The 18,240-nt window shown below is 26.1% G+C and overlaps 2 protein-coding genes and 1 pseudogene across 14 annotated transcripts in view; 1 reads left to right on the top strand and 2 right to left on the bottom strand.

Moving 5' to 3' along the window:
* Window positions 1-2,264: 2,264 nt before the first annotated feature.
* The window catches only part of LOC126897642 (uncharacterized), a 93,184-nt gene continuing 77,208 nt past the window's right edge, over window positions 2,265-18,240 (top strand). For 6 of the 13 annotated variants that reach the window (XM_050671395.1, XM_050671401.1, XM_050671393.1 and 3 more), the window contains exons 1-3: window positions 2,265-2,467; window positions 3,838-4,240; window positions 4,344-4,415. The gene's annotated coding sequence lies outside the window, so the exon portion shown is untranslated. The remainder of the gene's footprint in view (window positions 2,468-3,837; window positions 4,241-4,343; window positions 4,416-18,240) is intronic. The other 7 variants (XM_050671403.1, XM_050671404.1, XM_050671406.1 and 4 more) reach the window with 2 other exon arrangements.
* Window positions 4,348-5,219, bottom strand: LOC126897658 (uncharacterized; annotated as a pseudogene).
* On the bottom strand, window positions 9,053-12,262 carry LOC126898148 (uncharacterized). Its single transcript, XM_050672095.1, has 7 exons — window positions 12,225-12,262; window positions 12,018-12,170; window positions 10,818-11,195; window positions 10,624-10,754; window positions 9,556-9,835; window positions 9,173-9,494; window positions 9,053-9,058 (listed from the first exon to the last, which is right to left on the bottom strand). The coding sequence occupies exons 3-7, from the start codon at window positions 10,979-10,981 to the stop codon at window positions 9,053-9,055; spliced, it is 903 nt and encodes a 300-aa protein (XP_050528052.1). The 5' UTR covers window positions 10,982-11,195; window positions 12,018-12,170; window positions 12,225-12,262.

The following is an 18,240-nucleotide window of genomic DNA, read 5'->3' as shown; positions in this document are numbered from 1 at the left end:
TTTTACGAGGTGTTTTCGAAACAAAACTGCCTCAGGTAACATTAAGCCCTGATATTCCCATATTTAAAAATTTAAAAAAAAATTGGAATAATNCCATATTTAAAAATTTTAAAAAAAATTGGAATAATATTGATGTTTTTAATACGATGTGTGGAATAGATGACGTCGAATGTTGCTCTGCACTTGAAAATTATTGAAATGATATTCTCCAGTTTTCTAGGGAAATGTTGCGAATCGGATGTTTTAGAGATGATTATAGAGAATTGCATCTATAATATTTTTAAATGGTGACTCAGATAAAAAAATTTATAAACACCCTCCTGGAGCCATCAAGCTCGTTGGATGAGTAGAGCAATATATTGCTTAAAGATTTATTTATACCGAAAACAGTATTTACTAAAAACTTTCGAAATAAATGCTATTCGAGATATATGTATTTTTATTATTCGATTTTATTTAAAAGCCTGGTTTAACTGTACTGAACCGTCCAAAGCTCCGAATAACGACTTAAATTTTATCAAAGAATTAAAGTTATACGAAAAAGAACAACCGAAAGCAGCGTTAAACAAAATTTGTAATAATTTATGGTACTTAATAGAGGAAACAGCTGCTCTAACATTTTTTGACGATTACATTTCAACTGAATAAAAAAATTAATGGTTGTATCCCTTAATAATGAGTCAATAATAAACCCTAGCAAACGTTTTATTCTTTCATCAAGTGATATAGACAAATCATTTTCAGGTATAATAATTTTTGATATCTTTAATTTTTGATGACTATTGAGTGATTGATTTTTTTTTTTTAGAAACATCTGTAGCTTCTTTTTGTCAAAAAACAGTATGAAATTATTTAAACGATTCGATATCAATACTACTTTTTTAAATTTGGATCCAAGTAAGTGGAATACTGATGATTTTTATTGTATTTACACGGAAAAGAAATTGTATGTTCACTTAAAGTAATAAATGACTCTGCAGAAAGAGCGGTTAAAAATATTTTATTGTCATTTCGTAATACTACGGACATTTTTACGTACACTAAAAGAAAAACACAATAGGAAGCAGTTCAACTTAATACGCGACTAAAGTGGTATAAGTATGAGTTCACTATACCTATTGCTGCGATTTCTAATAAATTTACGATTTCCAGAGTTATTTATAATTTAAAAATAATAACAATACATTAATCCAGTCATACCATAGTATTATCGCCGTACTTGTACGATAAGTGTTGTAATGTACCAGATGATAACTGACAGAATCTAACAATAAAATTCATATATTTAGTAAGAATCGTAATATGATCGAGTTATTTCAACTATAGCAATAAAACGATCGCTTCAATGAAATTTATACTTATTACTTTTATTTCGTAAAATTTAATTTTAAATAATTTTTGTATGAAACATTAAATCGTATCACATATGGTTCGTCATATATGATGAAATATTTGTAAATATGCTAATTTCGGCAATTTTACGAAATATTATTTATTTTGACATTTTTCTAGAAAACTAATGGATTTAAAAGAAAAACTGTAAGGACTTAATCTATACAAAACAGTTAGATATACAATTTAGTTTTAACATTTTTTTTTGTGAGAGCGCTAATTTACGAGTTAATTGCTAAAAACTAATAAAGTACCCCTTTTGGCCGATTTTCAACCCCAAGTCGGCACGGGTTAAACTTATCTGATCGGCCTGAAATTTTTTGTAGCCACTTTTTATATGTATACACAAAAATTTGGGGGGTGAGCCCGAAGAATTTCCAAAATTTTCAAAATAAGGGACACCCTAATATATATATATATATATATATATATAATCCAAATTAATATCAATACTTTCATTCCGTTGACTTTTTTTTAAATCGCAATCATGACTATGAGCAAACTAAGATACTCTCTAGATTATGATTGCAATGGTTATCAATTTTATTAAAGTCGACTGATAAACATAATTACAGTTTGGTAGTTATAAATTCAAATTTTTATTAATTTAAATAAAAATTTGTTTTGTTAAAATTATATTAAGAAACTTATAATTTTCATTTGTTATTTGACAGTTATTTCCATATTTCACAATCTTGTTAATTATTATAATAGTAAATAATATAGTGTAATTTACACAAAAAAAATCATACATTTTTTGGGGATTTTTTATCAGTTTTCATTTTAATAATATTTTAGGGAATTAAAATTTGTTGAGATAGTCACACTGGATGGTAAATGCCACTATAGATCTTATACAGAGTATAAGCTTAGATTTAATACACACGTGCCTTTAATCTGTGATATAAGGTTTATGAATGGTGCTTATCAAAATTTAACCTCTTTATTTTATAAGAATTGGTGTAAACATCATCTTTAGCAAAACTGTTGCGCTTTTGTATTTTTGTTGACGTATAATTTTATAAATTTATGACACGTAATATTTACAATGATGACACTATTATTTAAATATATTGTAAGTATAACATTTCAAAAATACTAAATAATTTTAAAATTTAATTCTTAAGATAGATTGACATGAATAGTTAAAATAATATCATTAATGTAACATTTACCAATAGAATACTGATTGATGATGTGTGGAGAGGTCATATTTTATTCATTATCAATTTGTCTTTAACAATAAACAAAAACTGTATTATACTTAAAAACCACTAACGATAACTTTCTAAATATTAATTTGAGAGTAAAAACATTTTATTTTAGTTAGAAATACGACAAAATATAATTTTTTTAATTTAAACTTGGTACTATACTAGGCTTAAGATACATTGAATAAATTTATTTTTATAATATTATTTTTTATACAAGTATAAATAATAAAAAAAAATATTTATTTTATCAGGTCAGTAATATGATATTTAAACATGACTTACATGTTTTTACATATTTGTTTTATTGTAATAATATCAAGAACCTCTTTTTAGTACCTAGCATTTTAAATGGTGTGGTTATAGTGAAATAAAAAATATATACCCTTTAAAATTTAAACTACATTTTGCATAAGTTAATTGAGAATTATGAAATAGAAAATAGTTATAACTATGTTTACTAATCTATGAGCTTGATACATAATTAGCACAAATAGCTTTTAAAAAATAATAACAGAAATATGTACTATTTAACATGCACATACCTTTACTTTAGTAGATATGAAGTTTGATACTATTTATAAAACATAAATATTATAGGCAATTGGCTTTTTATCATAACAATAAGGATAACAAATGCGGCTAAATAATTTATCATAGTTGATCTACATTACACTGTGGGCAATACAACTGTAATGAAATTATTTTAGTACAAGCTGCTTTATTATCATTTTTCAGCCATTATTAAAGAAAATAAATGCAATCGTATTTCTATCATGATTATTTGAAGTACTTATATATAATTTAGACTACAACAATATACTAGGCATTTTAGTATTAATAGAAATACTATAAACAAACATTCTAAGTAATTCTAGTACATTAAAAAAATAAAGTAAAATTTGTCATGAATGCTTTTCATGTCTCTAATTTCAATATTTTTGAAGTTTCAATAATAAAATGGGTTTTGATGGCCTATGTTATCCCGTCAAAATGCCAAGAATTGTAATTTCTCTATACCAACAAATGTATTTGTAACTCTATCTGTTAGCAAAATCGGCCTTTTTAATTTATACATTTATTATTAGGGTGTATTAGTAGTGTAAGAAGTAATTAAAATAAAAGAACATATTACTAATTAAATGAATTACTCTTTATTGTTTTCATAAAAACGAAACATTCGAACTGCACTACTTTTTTACTGATACTGATTGTATTTATTTTATAATTACAGTGTTGCCATAATTATGGACCTTAGAGTAGTTATTGAAAGTTCACTAGAAACTAATCGGTATTATGATATAGAAACATTTTATTTAGTTTGAAACAACAAGTAAAATTAACATAACATCTTATGCTAGCTCCACACTCTCGCGAGGTCACCTCGTCGAGAGTCTTGTTGAGTTAATGCGAGGCAAGGCAGCGCACGAATGCATAGTCTACACTCTCGTGTAGTCTCGTGACGCACTCAGTTGTTTATAGCGGTTGTACAAAATGGACGTGGTTGAAATAACAGCTGTGGCTGCATTGTGTGCATACAGTTATTATAATTTTCTAAATTTAAGCTATTCAAAAAAAACTAAACAACCCAATAAGAGGAGATGGTGGATAACAACAATACACAGAAACAGAACAAAGTAAGTTAGTTTGATATTAAGTATTGACCTTAATGGCGTAATAAGAAAAATGATGGAGAGAATAATTATAATTTGTATTACTCTTTACTCATTTTTCTTTTAGGCAAAGCATGGAAAATGTATTGGTAGAATTGTTATATGAACCTTCAGGCGAGTTTGAAAATTTTACTCGAATGTAATTATCAGATTTTGAATATTTACTCACTTTAATTTCACCTTTTATAATAATAATTAATACTTTTCAATAAATAAACATAAATTAGTAATTATGAAATAATTATATTATATTTACCTCTTCAGTATTTAATGTCACATTGAAATCGTTTAGTTTTCCAAGAAAACTTTCCATTTGATCATATAAAAACCATATTGGTCGATAAATATCATTCTGGCCAGCTCCTGATTTAATGGACGCTTTTTTCTTTCTCAAATGGCCCCGAAATGTAGCCACAATTGAATTTTTTTTTATTTTTCAAATCTTCTATGGATTTATTCAAAACCTTGCTAATTCTGCACCATGCGTCATTCATTTTTGCTTTATCTTTGTGATTACAATGCTTTGCATTCCATAAAATATCTTCTGATTGGTATAACTCTACAAATTTAATCAAAATTTCGTTCGTCCAATCAGCCATTTTTTGCACAAAACGTTATGATTTCTTTTTGTTTAATTAACTGAGGATTCGCGAGTTCAGGCGAGAGTAAAGAAGATACTCCTCACCTCGTGTCTCTTGGTCTTTTGACTCACGACCAAAATAATGATTCGAAGTGGAGCGGGCACAAGGCAAGACGAGATGACACGAGTGAACCGACTACACTCTCGTACTCGCACTGCCTCGCTTCGCCTCAGTAAGAGTGTGGTGCTAGCATTAAGTAAGAAAGGAAAAAAATGACACCACAACATGAGGCTAACAGTATAGATAGATTATAAGAAAAAAAAATTGATAATGAGATTATCATAATAAATATTTACAATAATAATAATTTAGCATATAATAACAACTAATACATAACTTTTTCGAAGCCATCATAAAATCTCATCCTATTAAAAACAGGATATATTAATGGTTTTGTAAGAAAATCTGCAAGTTAGTTTTCTGATTCCACAAATTTCAATTTCATGTTTTTTTGATATGAATTTAAACTTGACATCTAAATGTTTCATTCGATGATGTTTCCTTAGCTCTTTTGCAAATTTAATATAGGAGTTTTATTTTCAAAATGCATATTTCTTCCAACAACTCTCTTTACCATTCTTTTTTTATATAAGGTTCAAAATAAAAAATTGCCTTTATATAGCGTAATATTCTTTTCAGCTGTTCAAAATGGGCATCTGTAGTTATAGATTGACTTTGACTAAAGTAATTAACTGCTACACTTATATTTGGCCTTGAATGTAACATAACATACGTTAAACAACTAATCAATTCTTTAAATGTTTTTTTAGTAAGTTCATCATTTTGAAAATTTAAATTCTTTTCAATAGGATGCAATATTTATTTTTATTTTAATAATTATTGAAATTATAAGTATTGATATATATTTTTTTATTGACATTACAATATGAATTAGAAATTGCATTTGACTTTTGGTTCCTAGTTGTATCCAGACACCATCATTGTTATTAGGGTAATGGTCCCTTTTTAATTGAAATAAAATAATTACCTCAGTGATTATAAATATATTATAGGATTTATTATACATTAAATTTATATTATATATAATTACTCACATGTAAATGTTATATTACAACATTGGTGACTTCATGTATATATATACTCTAAACTACTTTTCATGGTAAATTATTGCAATATTTGTTAGTTGACAAAAATTTTGACGTAACTTTCTTTGGTCAATTTCAAATTGTTAAATGTCATTATTTCATCGGTACTTATCTATTTTGGATAAGCACCATGACTTCCATAACCTACGTTACACAAAATTTATATGGTCATTTTAATTGTTCAGCTACACAAACCAAATATGCATGTTAAAATTCTTTATTATTGTATTTATTTTTTGTTGTCCGGATTCAATTAAATAGACTTAACAATTAAAAGTTTTATTTATTATTTATAACTGTTAACAAAAAATCACAATTTTAACTTTCATTTGTATTTTTTTTATTGAGCGACAACACATACACTATATACACACTCAAGTAACCTTAAAAAAAATCAACTTACCGACATTACGATAGCCAATACAGTAATACCAATGCAAGGTGTAGTCTTTGGTTTGCTATCTCTCATTAAAAATTTTATTAGTCATTTATTTATGTAGCCAGATTGATTTATCTTTAAGTTACCATTTTCTTATACTAAGTTTATACCAAGAAAACATGTTGTTTCTCACTGATCTGATAAATTGAACTTCTTACTTAATGTTCCACTAAATTCATAAATAGACTCTTCAGAATTGCCAGTCATTAAAACAATATCATTCACATAGATAAGTAAATAAATATAGATATCTTTAACCACTTTTATGTAGAGACAACTATCAGAAGACTTCTTTTGAAACCCAAATTACAGATAAAATCATTAAATCTTCTATTCCAACAGTATGATGCCTGTTTAAGGCCATATATATTGATTTGTTTAGTTTACATACTAAGTTGACACCCTAAACAAAGCCTTCAGGTTGCTCCATGTATATTTTACATCTATCTTGAAAAGAAAATAATTCTTATGTATAGCGACTGCCAAAAGTGTTTGAACCGTTATTATGTTGGCTAATGGTGCATATGTCTCATTAAAACAACCTATTCAAAATGCCTTTGCGTTCAAAAATTAACAATAATTTATCAAACTTCTCTTTGACACTTTTAACATCATTTATATACTCTAAATGACTATAAATAAAACATTGAACAATGTTTGATTTCGTTTAATGATCATCTTTGACAAAATCTTGACCATTAAATTGCTTATTTTGTTTAACTTCAGTCATACAATATAATACTCCATGCTCTGCAAGTATCGTTTCCAACTGAAATCTTCAGTTTCCAAAACCATTCCCATTAAATGAAGTAACCTATCTTCTTTTTTAGTCATCTTTATCCAAGTGAATCCCAAAAAAAAATTTTACTCTTTGACTAACAGCGTTCTTGGGCCCAAAATCTATTGAAAGTTCATTAGAAACTAATGTGTACTATGGTACAGAAACATTTCATTTAATTTGAAATAACAAGTAATATTAATTTTAGCAACTTAAGTAAGAAAGAAAAAAAATGACATTATAACATGAGGCTAACAGCATAGATAGAAGATAAAAAATAAAATTGATAGTGTTATGTAAAATTGATAATGGGATTATCATAATAACTTTAACAGTAGTGTTTTTATAAATCACTTTTAAATATTTTATTGCAATTTAAATCACTAAATTAGTTGAGTATATAAATATAATACATTGTAAAATTTAGTTAATTGCAGTTTTAATTTTTAAGTCGACAGACTTATTTAATATGACTAAATTATCCTTAAAAATAATTGACTAAATTATATTATTGCTTTCAATATTGTCTTCATTATTGATATCAAGTGGTACCATCAAAGGTTTTTCAGACTCAATGTTTTGGTTATGCATTAATGCTATCTTATGTAATAAACATTGTATGTAATATCCATTTTTTGAATAACCAGGAAAATAATGAGTGCCTTCAGGGTTTTCTTTTAAAGCCAAGTATATCTAATGAAATAGACATACTTTTATTTTATTATAAGTTAAGACTTTTTAAATAATCTTATATGCCAAAAATAGGATGACAATTTTCAATTTTATTTTTTTTTCTTACCAAGAACTCCAATGGATTTTCTGGTCTAACTTTAGAAACTTGGACAAACAGTTTTGTGAGAGTAGGAGTGACATACTTCATAAGATACTCCTCTCCAGTCATTTTATCTAGTTGATCAAAATCTACCAAACTCTCGAATTCTTCTAACAAAGTAATCTGTAATAATATTTTTAAATTTTAAAGCAAAAAAAAAAATTTAATGTGTTATAACATCAATCACATTTACAATTTTATTTTTTAGTAAGAAAATTTGTTTAATTCTTTGAAAATGATTCTGGTTGATTATATATTTATTTCGTTTAATTTCGAAAAAAAAATTGAGGTCATTTTATTTTGAATGCTTAGTATTTGTGGTACATAATTTTGTCAAAGACATTTTTTACCTAGCTTCCACAAAATGGGATAGACTCAATTAAAGTAAAGTCAAATCTTGGATGATGTGGTATAAAACAAACATAATTAAGGCTGGATAAATATATCCATGAAAAGAAAAAGTGAAGAAGAGGTTCATTATCAATTGACATTAAAAGTTTGGAGGTGGTAGAAAAGTTTACATCACTCTAAGATATTCAATGCTAATAATTGGTTGATTTATGATCAAGCTTTTCAGACATTTCTTTCATTAATTTTCTTCCAATTTTAAGTTTATTAAAGTTGGGAGGGAGTAAGGATTTTGGAAAATTTTTGTTTGGAATATTTGGTGTTTTTATCTATTACACTATCTATTAACACTCTTTATCAATTCTATTTCATTCTCACTACTGTTTAGGTTGAGCATGTGATCTTAAAACTAGAACATAATCTTATAGGTAGATTTCAACAAAATTACTCTCTTTAATTTTTCCACTAAAAATTATTTTAATTACTATTTGTTTTATTTTGTGTTTAAATGGCATAACTTGTCTTTATTATTATACATTATACTTTATAATTTATAATAAACATGTTTAACACATTTAATTTGTTGAATATGACAGTTAACCTACATAATATATTTAGTTTAATTGCATAATCTACTGCTATTTATAAAAATTGTGAATAGATTAACATATTCACAGGTAAAATAATTTGTATGAATTTTATAAAAATACATTGTAAAATAAATTTCTGTTATTCAAATTTTTGTATTTTACTTTTTCCAATAAACTTTTAGCTTCAAATGATTTTTTTTGGTTTTCATCAGTATTTTGTTTATTTGATATATCTATGTTGGATATTAAATTAGAAAATTGCGTTTCTTCAAATAATTTAGATTGGTCTTTATGTCTTGGTTTAAAAAAATAATAATCTTTGATAATTGTATTGGTTATTTCATCAATGTTTATGTCTTCTGAAATATTCTTTGTAGTTTTCTGGTATTCTATTGGTATGTAGGGAGAATTAAAAGTTTTGATTTGAACATAATGAATATTTAATATTTTCAAAATATTTTTTTGATCTTCTTCATTCCAAGCTCTAAATAGAAGAAAAATATTATTTTTAGTTACAAAATATTTCGTTCTTCTACACTATTTACTTTTTTTCTTTACTTTGACGTTGTTTATGTAAACTACTTTTATTATTAATACCACTTAGTGAAGTCTTGAGTATTGGTTTATTAGCTTTGGCTTGTAAATTTGGCGCTGAAAATAGTTCTGGATCTGAAGGGGACACATTGTTTATTTCAGAAAATAATAAATGACGTTTTAAACTTTGATTTTCAGTGATATCAGTTTCTTTTTGCGAATTATCATCATTTTCATTGAAATATATAGGTAAATTTGATGATAAATTCTGATTCAAACATATTGCTAATTCTATTTTAAACAAAAATAAATTTTAATTTGAAATAACATTATTAACTTTGAGGTACATCTAAATTTTAATAATCCTTAATAAATTTTTGGAACAAGTTTACTGGGCATTCCTTTTTTTTCTAACGTGTGTTTTTTTATGCTTTTTACTTAAGTAGTTTTGAAGTGGAGAGAGGAGTCAAAAGCTGTAAGAAAAGCTATGGAAATTAATATTTAAGGAAAAAGAAGAAGTCCAAAAAGGAGATTGAGGGATATTATTGAATGTGATATGAGGTCGGCTGATGTGTGCGTAGATGATATGAGAAATCGTATTAAGTGAAAGTTTAGGATAAAGAGACCGACTACAAGTAGTTGTGTTAAAGCGAGGTAAAAGAAAAAGAAGAAGATTTAAATGGTTTTGAACCTGTTTATAAAACTATCTCCTAAAATTTGAATACAAATTTGAAACACTGCAATTTTTGAACCACTATTTCCGCACAGTTTGTCTATATATTCTCTTAATATACACTAAAAAGATATTTAATAAAAAAGAAATTATAAGATGCTCGGTAAAGAAGACTTAATAATTAAAATATTATTAAATAGCTGATTCCATAACCTACTTTTAACTAGGAATGTTACCTAATAAAAAATAAAAAAATAATGCTAGATTTATTTTTTAAAATATTTTTGGGATAATTTATTTTGTATTGTAGAAATAATTTTACTTTCGCCCTCTATATTTTAGTTAGTATATTATTTATTTTTTGAAGTAAAAATAATGTATATTAAATTACGAAAATAATACAAACCTGGTATTGTGGTATTGTCAATTTTATCTGGACAATTCTGCTCCGAAAAAAGTAGCTTGAATTGACGAATTGATGTTGGATATCCATCCAAAACGTAATTTAAATTTGCAAAAATATCTTTACGCAAATATCTAATGAAAAAAAAAACATCTTATAAATATATTTTATAACTTATTTTAATTATTTTAATTCACGATAACAAATGAACATCTTCCAATTGTCCTTCATTTGCGTCCATAGAGGAGTATAATATGTTTAACTCTTCTTCTAAATTTCCAATCACTTCTGTGATGTAAGGATCTTCTTTTCCTAATGAATCTGTCGATATATCTATATTTTTGCGTTCTTTCAGTGTCATAATCTCATTTCTCTTTATTAAACCAACACATACATAATATTAGTACTTAAGGTTTTGTAAAAGTTGTGAATCAAAAAATGACTACTATGCTATCAACTAAGTCTTCAGCAAATTGTTTCGGTTCCAAGTACTGCACGTTATAATAATTAGACAGTTTTTTTGCTAGTTTTGTTTTTCCTGAACACGGCGGACCGAGAATAAGTATTTTTGTGTTCTAATAATAATTTTAAAATTTAATTATGTATTTTATTTAAAAAATTACTTTATACAGGTAATCTGTTTTTCATATACCACTCGATTACTCATAAAATAAATACAATATTAAAAAAAAATGTTTTGATTTTTTTTAGTTATATATATATTTCTTGATTTATTAGCTAATAATGAATTTTTAAAATCACCCTTTATACCTAAAGATGTATATACAGGGTGTTCAGTAAGTCAGGAAACGGGTTTCTATTGTTCTCATTGTTTGTAACAATGAGAACAATAGAAACCCGTTTCCTGACTTACTGAACACCCTGTATATACATCTTTAGGTATAAAGGGTGATTTTAAAAATTCATTATTAGCTANAATAGAAAAAGGTGTAATTAAGAAAATGACTGTTCGATAACAGCTTTTGGATCAGTACTTCAGAAATTATTTTCATATTTATACATCGGCGTGACGAAGAGTTGGGTCATGAAATGATTAATGATAAATATAGCAGCGCCTACTCCTCACCTCCAGTTGTTACTTTAAATTGTTAATAACTTCCGAACTTGTCCAAAAGTAGTTATCGACCAGTCATTTTATTAATTACATCGTTTCTATTTTAAAAGCTAGTTAAATATGTATGTTTTGGCATTAAAAAAAAATAAAATTGACACGTATTTAAGTTATAAGGAATAACTCTAAAATGACATTATTAGCTGATAAATCAAGAAATATATGTAACTAAAAGAAATCAAAACATTTTTTTTATTTTTTCATTTTATTTTGTGAGTAATTGTGTGGTTTATGATAAATTGATTACTCTATATATATTACATACTTTAATATTGTGTTCTTCTTGGTATGTCTCCATCATTAAGTTTATTTGTTCTATTATTGATGATTTGTTATCATACCATTCGAATTCTGGCCATAACCGCGGAATGCTAGATTTCATTTTGAGATCAGCGGATAAAATATATCTGTGTAAACCCTACAAAAATAAAAAATAATTTAATATCTCTGAATTCTCCTATCAAGTTCTTACCGTTATTTTATATTTATTTAAGAAAGTTTCTAATGACACACTGTTAAATTTTTTCACATAATGTGCTCGAGTAAAAGCCTAAAATAGATAAAAACTTTTTTATATGGATTCGTCAATTTTATTTTATTTTTAAATTTACTATGATGATTTGCTGTAAATTTGGTTGTTTTGTATCAATTGCAATAAGACAATTATTTTTCACTCGTTTAGTTTTTGTGATAACTTGGTATATAACTCTATATTTTGTAAAGAAAATATTTAAACATCAATTAATTTATATTCCAAAAGTATAATGTGTAATAATTGCGTATTGTAAATATAACGTATGAATAGTACCTCGCTAAATTTTCTACATGAGTCACTGGTACATGGTTCTGACTACTTGGTACTAATAATTTACCCGAGTCAAAAAATACCGCGTCAAAGACAAACTTCAAGTGATTTTGTTCAAAACCGTAAGTCAATCCCGTCCATACTATTATAGTAATTAACATTTCCTTTAGCTATACAATATGAACAGATTCTATACAAATTGTATAGAAATAATGAGTCATTATTTATTACTTCTGCAGTATTATTAGCCGATAAAACTTCTTGTTCGAATAGATAATGATTTTGAAATGCAGTGTGTGGTCGTCTGTTATTCCTGTGATTTAAGTTAAATGTACCTGTCTATATTACGCAACATTGAAAATAAGTAAAAAAAATGAAAATATTTATTTTTACACTGATTTCTTGTAAAGTATAGACAAACTTAAATTAATGTACATATGAATTCAATATTTTAATGAAAATAGAACACTGGTACTAACCATTATTTTAGTGCCCGCCCATGTCATAACTGAAGATATAACAATACATAGTATTTTTTGTTTAACATATTTTTTATCATTTTTTTGGTGTCTAGATAGTTTTAGATAATTTTTTAAGGTTGTAAAAATTTTTCTGTTTTTCTCTAGCTGATCATTATTACCAGTTACATCTAATATTACAACACAGCACGACCCAATCAATTTTTGAACTTCTTCTTCTTTTATAAAATTTACATTTGTGAAATAATTATCCTTTATATTATGATATTGTTGTTAGTTATATTTTGATTAGTTGAAAAATATGTTTCTAATAATACTTTATCATTATTATTTTCGGTAGTTGTATAAATATCGTACAGTACTTGTTTATTAGTGATGTTACTAAAACACTGCAATGACTCCAACTTTAAGTTTTTCATTATTTTATTAATTTTATCGTAAGAAGTTTTTAGGTAATGCATTCTACTTTTTGGATCTAGTTTCAATAATCTATATAAGAAGGATTTTTTACTTTGTAGCGCACTTAAATTCTTTTCGTATAAATACTTGTAAAATTCTTCAGCTGACAATATATTTAAAATGTCCATCAAACATGGCTCATCGTCATCTTCCATTATAAAACTTAGTTTATTTTTTTCTTCTTTTTGAGACATTAATTCATAATTTTCTAGTTCATTCAATTGATTGAAAAATCTTGTTGAATTGGCAAAACTATTAGATTTTTTTGTCATCAATAACTACATTTCAAAAAATATAAATTATTTATTTCATTTCATTATAAATAAATTATAGAACTAGTAATAGAAACCTTAATTATATATTTTCCGTTATATGAACTACCTTGGCTAACAAATATTCTATTGTAACATTGAGTTGATTCATTAATTGGTATGTAATGGCTCAATTTTAAAGAATTTTGTGTATCGATTTCCTCGTCACTCATTACCTCGTTAGGATTACTCTGCGAAAGTGGAATACTTAATAAGTTCATATTTAATTAAAGAAATCTATAGAGATATCAAATAATTTACAACAAAAGCTAAGAAAAAAAATGAACTGCTAATATAATAGGTAAACTTATTCAATAACGACATTTCTATAGAAATGAAAAATTAATTCATTTTTACAGTAATTTAATAGATTAGATAGAAAATCATTATTAACAATTTTCATATATTTCAACTTAATTTTTTTAATATTAATTTTACACCATTTTATTTAAATATCAATAAAAATTTCATCTCAAGCATGCAGTTGTTTGAAGTATTAAGTAAAATTGATTAAATACAAATAGATAGACCACACATGTGTTTTTATTGGCAACGTTAAAATACTAGATTTTGGATCGGAAAAATTTTAGTTTGGGCCCAGACAAGAGATTTCATATAAGCTAATGGAATATTAAAAATAAAATCATTTTTACTTCAAAAAAAACTTTTCTTCTTAAGGTTTCTCATTCTACCGACTGGTGTTGCCTTCCTACAATTCTCCTCCATTCCTTCCTGTCTTCTATTTTCTTTTTCATATCAACATATTTTAGGCCCAGTTCTCCACATATTTGTGATATGAAATTTGCTCTAGGTCTTCCTCTTCCCTTTTTCTCTGGTATAATTCCTTCGAGTACTATTTGTATAGGATTATCATGTCTAAGAGCATGTCCTAGCCATTGTATTTTTCTCGTTTTTATGTTATCTATCATTGCCCTTTGCTCATTTACTTGTTGTAGTACTTGATTATTTGATATTCTATCTACCCAGCTAATCTTTTGCATACGTCGATAGGACCACATCTCAAATGCTTTTATCGATTCTTCTTCGCTTTTGTTGTGTGTCCATGTCTTCGCTGAGTATAATGCTATAGACCAAACGTATGTCTTCAGTATTCTTCTTCTAAGTATAATGTTTATCTTCTTTGATAGTAGGATATGTTTTTTTCGTAAAATATTAACTTCGCCATTCCAATTTTTCTCCTAATTTCCGTTTTGCATCTTGCATCATTTGTGATCGTTTGCCCTAAGTAGCAGAAATGGTTCATCTGCTCTATAATATACCAATCTACTAAGATTTCTACTTGTATAATTGTTTTTGTGATCACCATTGTTTTGGTTTTGCTGGCATTTATTTTTATATTATATTTTTTTGTTGCACAATTTATTTAATTTAACATTCCTTGGAATGTTTTTGCCGATCCAGAAACTATAGTTTGATCATCTACAAATTAAATTGCTTTAATCTTCGATTCACCTATGGTCACCCCATTTCTATCGCCTCCAATAGCTTCATCCATCATATTTTTTGAATATGCATTAAACAGACTAGATGAGAGAACGCAACCTTGCTGGACTCCTTTTCTAATTTGTACTTCTTCAGATTTTTCTCTCTTTATCGAAATAACTACCTTTTGGTTTCAAAATATACTTTCAATCATGTTTACTATTCCAACAGGAAATTGTCATAATTTTAGCATCGGAATATTCTTTCCCAACTAACTCTGTCAAAAGCTTTTTCATAATCTGTGAAACATATATATATATAAGACTCTGTTTTGTTCTAACATTCTCTCAGGCATAAACCGTACAGTTCCTATTATATCTTAGGTTCCCAGATTTTGGCGAAAAACCAACAACTTGGGTGTCTGAAATACTTCTTTTTGTGCATCTATCCGTTTTATTATTATATTAAGTATAATTTTTGACATATGTGGTATCAAGCTTATTGTTCTGAATTGAGCGCATTATACTGGATTTGCCTTTATTGGTATTGGAATCACTAATTTTGTTGTATGTGTCTCTTGGCCATTCTCCTGAATTTAATATTTTCTTTACTAATTCCAACATTTTGAACTGCATTTTTTCGGTCGCTTCTTCTTTTAGTAAATCAATGGGTGCCCATCCACGTCGGGGGCTTTTTTTGTTGGAAACATTTTTCATGCAAGATCGAATTCCTCCCTAGTTACTTGTAATCTTTGATCTCTTTCTGCATTCATATGTTGTGGTTTATATGTTCCTTCATAGAGTTCTAAAATATATTCCCTCCATCTTGTTTCTCAATTTTCTTTTATATTGTTTCCAAATTTGTCCTTCAGGTTTTTTGCTTTTTTTGCTTATTTTTCTTTGTTAACTTTTTGACATGTGCATGGATTTTGTCATGTTTTCCACATTTCTGCAGCACCTTCCTTAACCAGTAAGTGATATTTCCATCTCAGTATTACTTGTAACCAAAACACAAGGTAAAATAACTGGTTCTGTTACTGAAGTACTCTTATGACTGGAAATAATTTTGTTTGTTAGTACAATTTCCAAATCATTTTTTTCTTCATTTTTATTTTCAGAAAATGTCATAATCTAATTGACATCAATTTTTGTATGTCTTAAGAAATATTTTCTATGTAGAAATTCAAAGTTTTTTTTTCGATTCTGAAGAATGCAAAAAATTTAATCAAAACATTTAAATAAAAAAAAAAATCATCTTAGTAAATTCAATATTTTCTCAGATTTTATGCTATAATAACGTGATAAAAATTTATTTGAATTATCTTTTTCAATGTATTTTATAATATATTAAATGACATTTGTTTTAATTAATGACCGTATTTAACCATTCTTCAAAATGATTATTATAATAGACACACATTCTGTTTACTGTTATATAAAAATATAACATATAAATAAATAAAAACCATTTAGACTTCTATAGTTCATTACTTATTTAACTTGCCTATTTATACATCAAGTAACTAAAATTATAAAAACGTAAAACTAAGACACTATTCTTTGTTTAAAATTTAAAAAAAAGCTGTTTATACAAAAATTTCAAAAAAATATGTCTAAAATATTAATTTTTTTTTATATTTACATGATTAACTTTTACTAAAGTTTAACATTAATTAGTATTGTTTTTTTTTATTTTCTCTTTCAAAGCGCTGTTCAGCACGGCAGAACCATTCCTTAACTTCTTTTTCAAAATCTATTTCTTTTGTATTATATTATAATGAAGCTGTACTTAAAAATGTCATACAACAAGATCAATTAATAATACTAAACTTTATCACGTATGAGGTTGGACTAACACTCTCTTGTTTAAAAAAGTTTTTAAATGTAGGGTATAAATAGTAAATATTAGAAACTTTCAGACTATTTCTACTGACTTTATAGTCGAACTATAATTTATAACCATAATATATTTATAATGGCATTGCATAAAATAAGACATTAAGTTATTTCTTCACTTTTATATTTTATGTTAATGTAACTAATAATATTTCTATGAATTTAATAATTATTGTAAAAAATTATTTAATTTCATCATAGATGATATTATAAGAACTTTAGGGTGCCCCTTATTTATATATGAACGATTTTTTTTTTATGAAATTCAAAGAGTGCCGCCCGGGAATTTGTTCCTATAGGTCTAAGTATAATATCTGCAAAATTTGAGCTTCATATAACATGATTAACAGGGCGCGCTCTAAGCTCAAAGTTTTAGGAAAATTCAAATTTTTGCACTTTTTTTAATTTTTTTGCTAAGTTTTTGATCTTACGGGAAAATGATAATGAGCTTTTTTGTAGACCTAGTTATTTACTACAATTAATGTATCTAGTAATTTTTCATAAAGTCCGCGGTTTCTCGTGAAAATTAAAAAAAACTATTTATAACTTACATTTTACGAAAATTGCTCAATTTTTTGTTTTTGTCAATATCTATACAAAAATCAATCGTACAAAAAAAGGACATATTATTAATGTTGTAGTAAATCATTTTTACTAAAAAATATATTATAATGCAAATTTTCATTAAGTGAACCTTTTTGGGTTAAATTAGGAAAACAAATAAAAATAACTGATTTTTTCTGATAAATTTTTTTTTTAAATTTTCCTACTATAGATTTATGTTGATTTGTAACGGCTGCCGTAGTTAAAAAAACACTATTTTTGTGTTAAAATTTTCGATTTTCGATTTTAAATTTTCAACTTAAAAATGCTATAACTTTTTGAAAAATGTATATATCAGCACAAATTTTTTTTTTCTAAATACATTATAAGTACATCTTTCATTTGACATACTTTTTATTAAAATTGGACAATTTCCCCTTATATAGGGGGCGTTCAAAACTTAAAATATTGTAAAAAACATAGATCTTTTTCAACTGAACTTTTGAAAATGTTCCGGAAATACTGCGTCCTTTAAACATATATCAAATCAAAG

The sequence above is a fragment of the Daktulosphaira vitifoliae genome, unplaced genomic scaffold (assembly GCF_025091365.1).
Source record: "Daktulosphaira vitifoliae isolate Bord-2020 unplaced genomic scaffold, ASM2509136v1 Scaffold_2, whole genome shotgun sequence".
Taxonomy (NCBI): domain Eukaryota; kingdom Metazoa; phylum Arthropoda; class Insecta; order Hemiptera; family Phylloxeridae; genus Daktulosphaira; species Daktulosphaira vitifoliae.
This window is presented reverse-complemented; position numbering and strand designations above follow the sequence as displayed.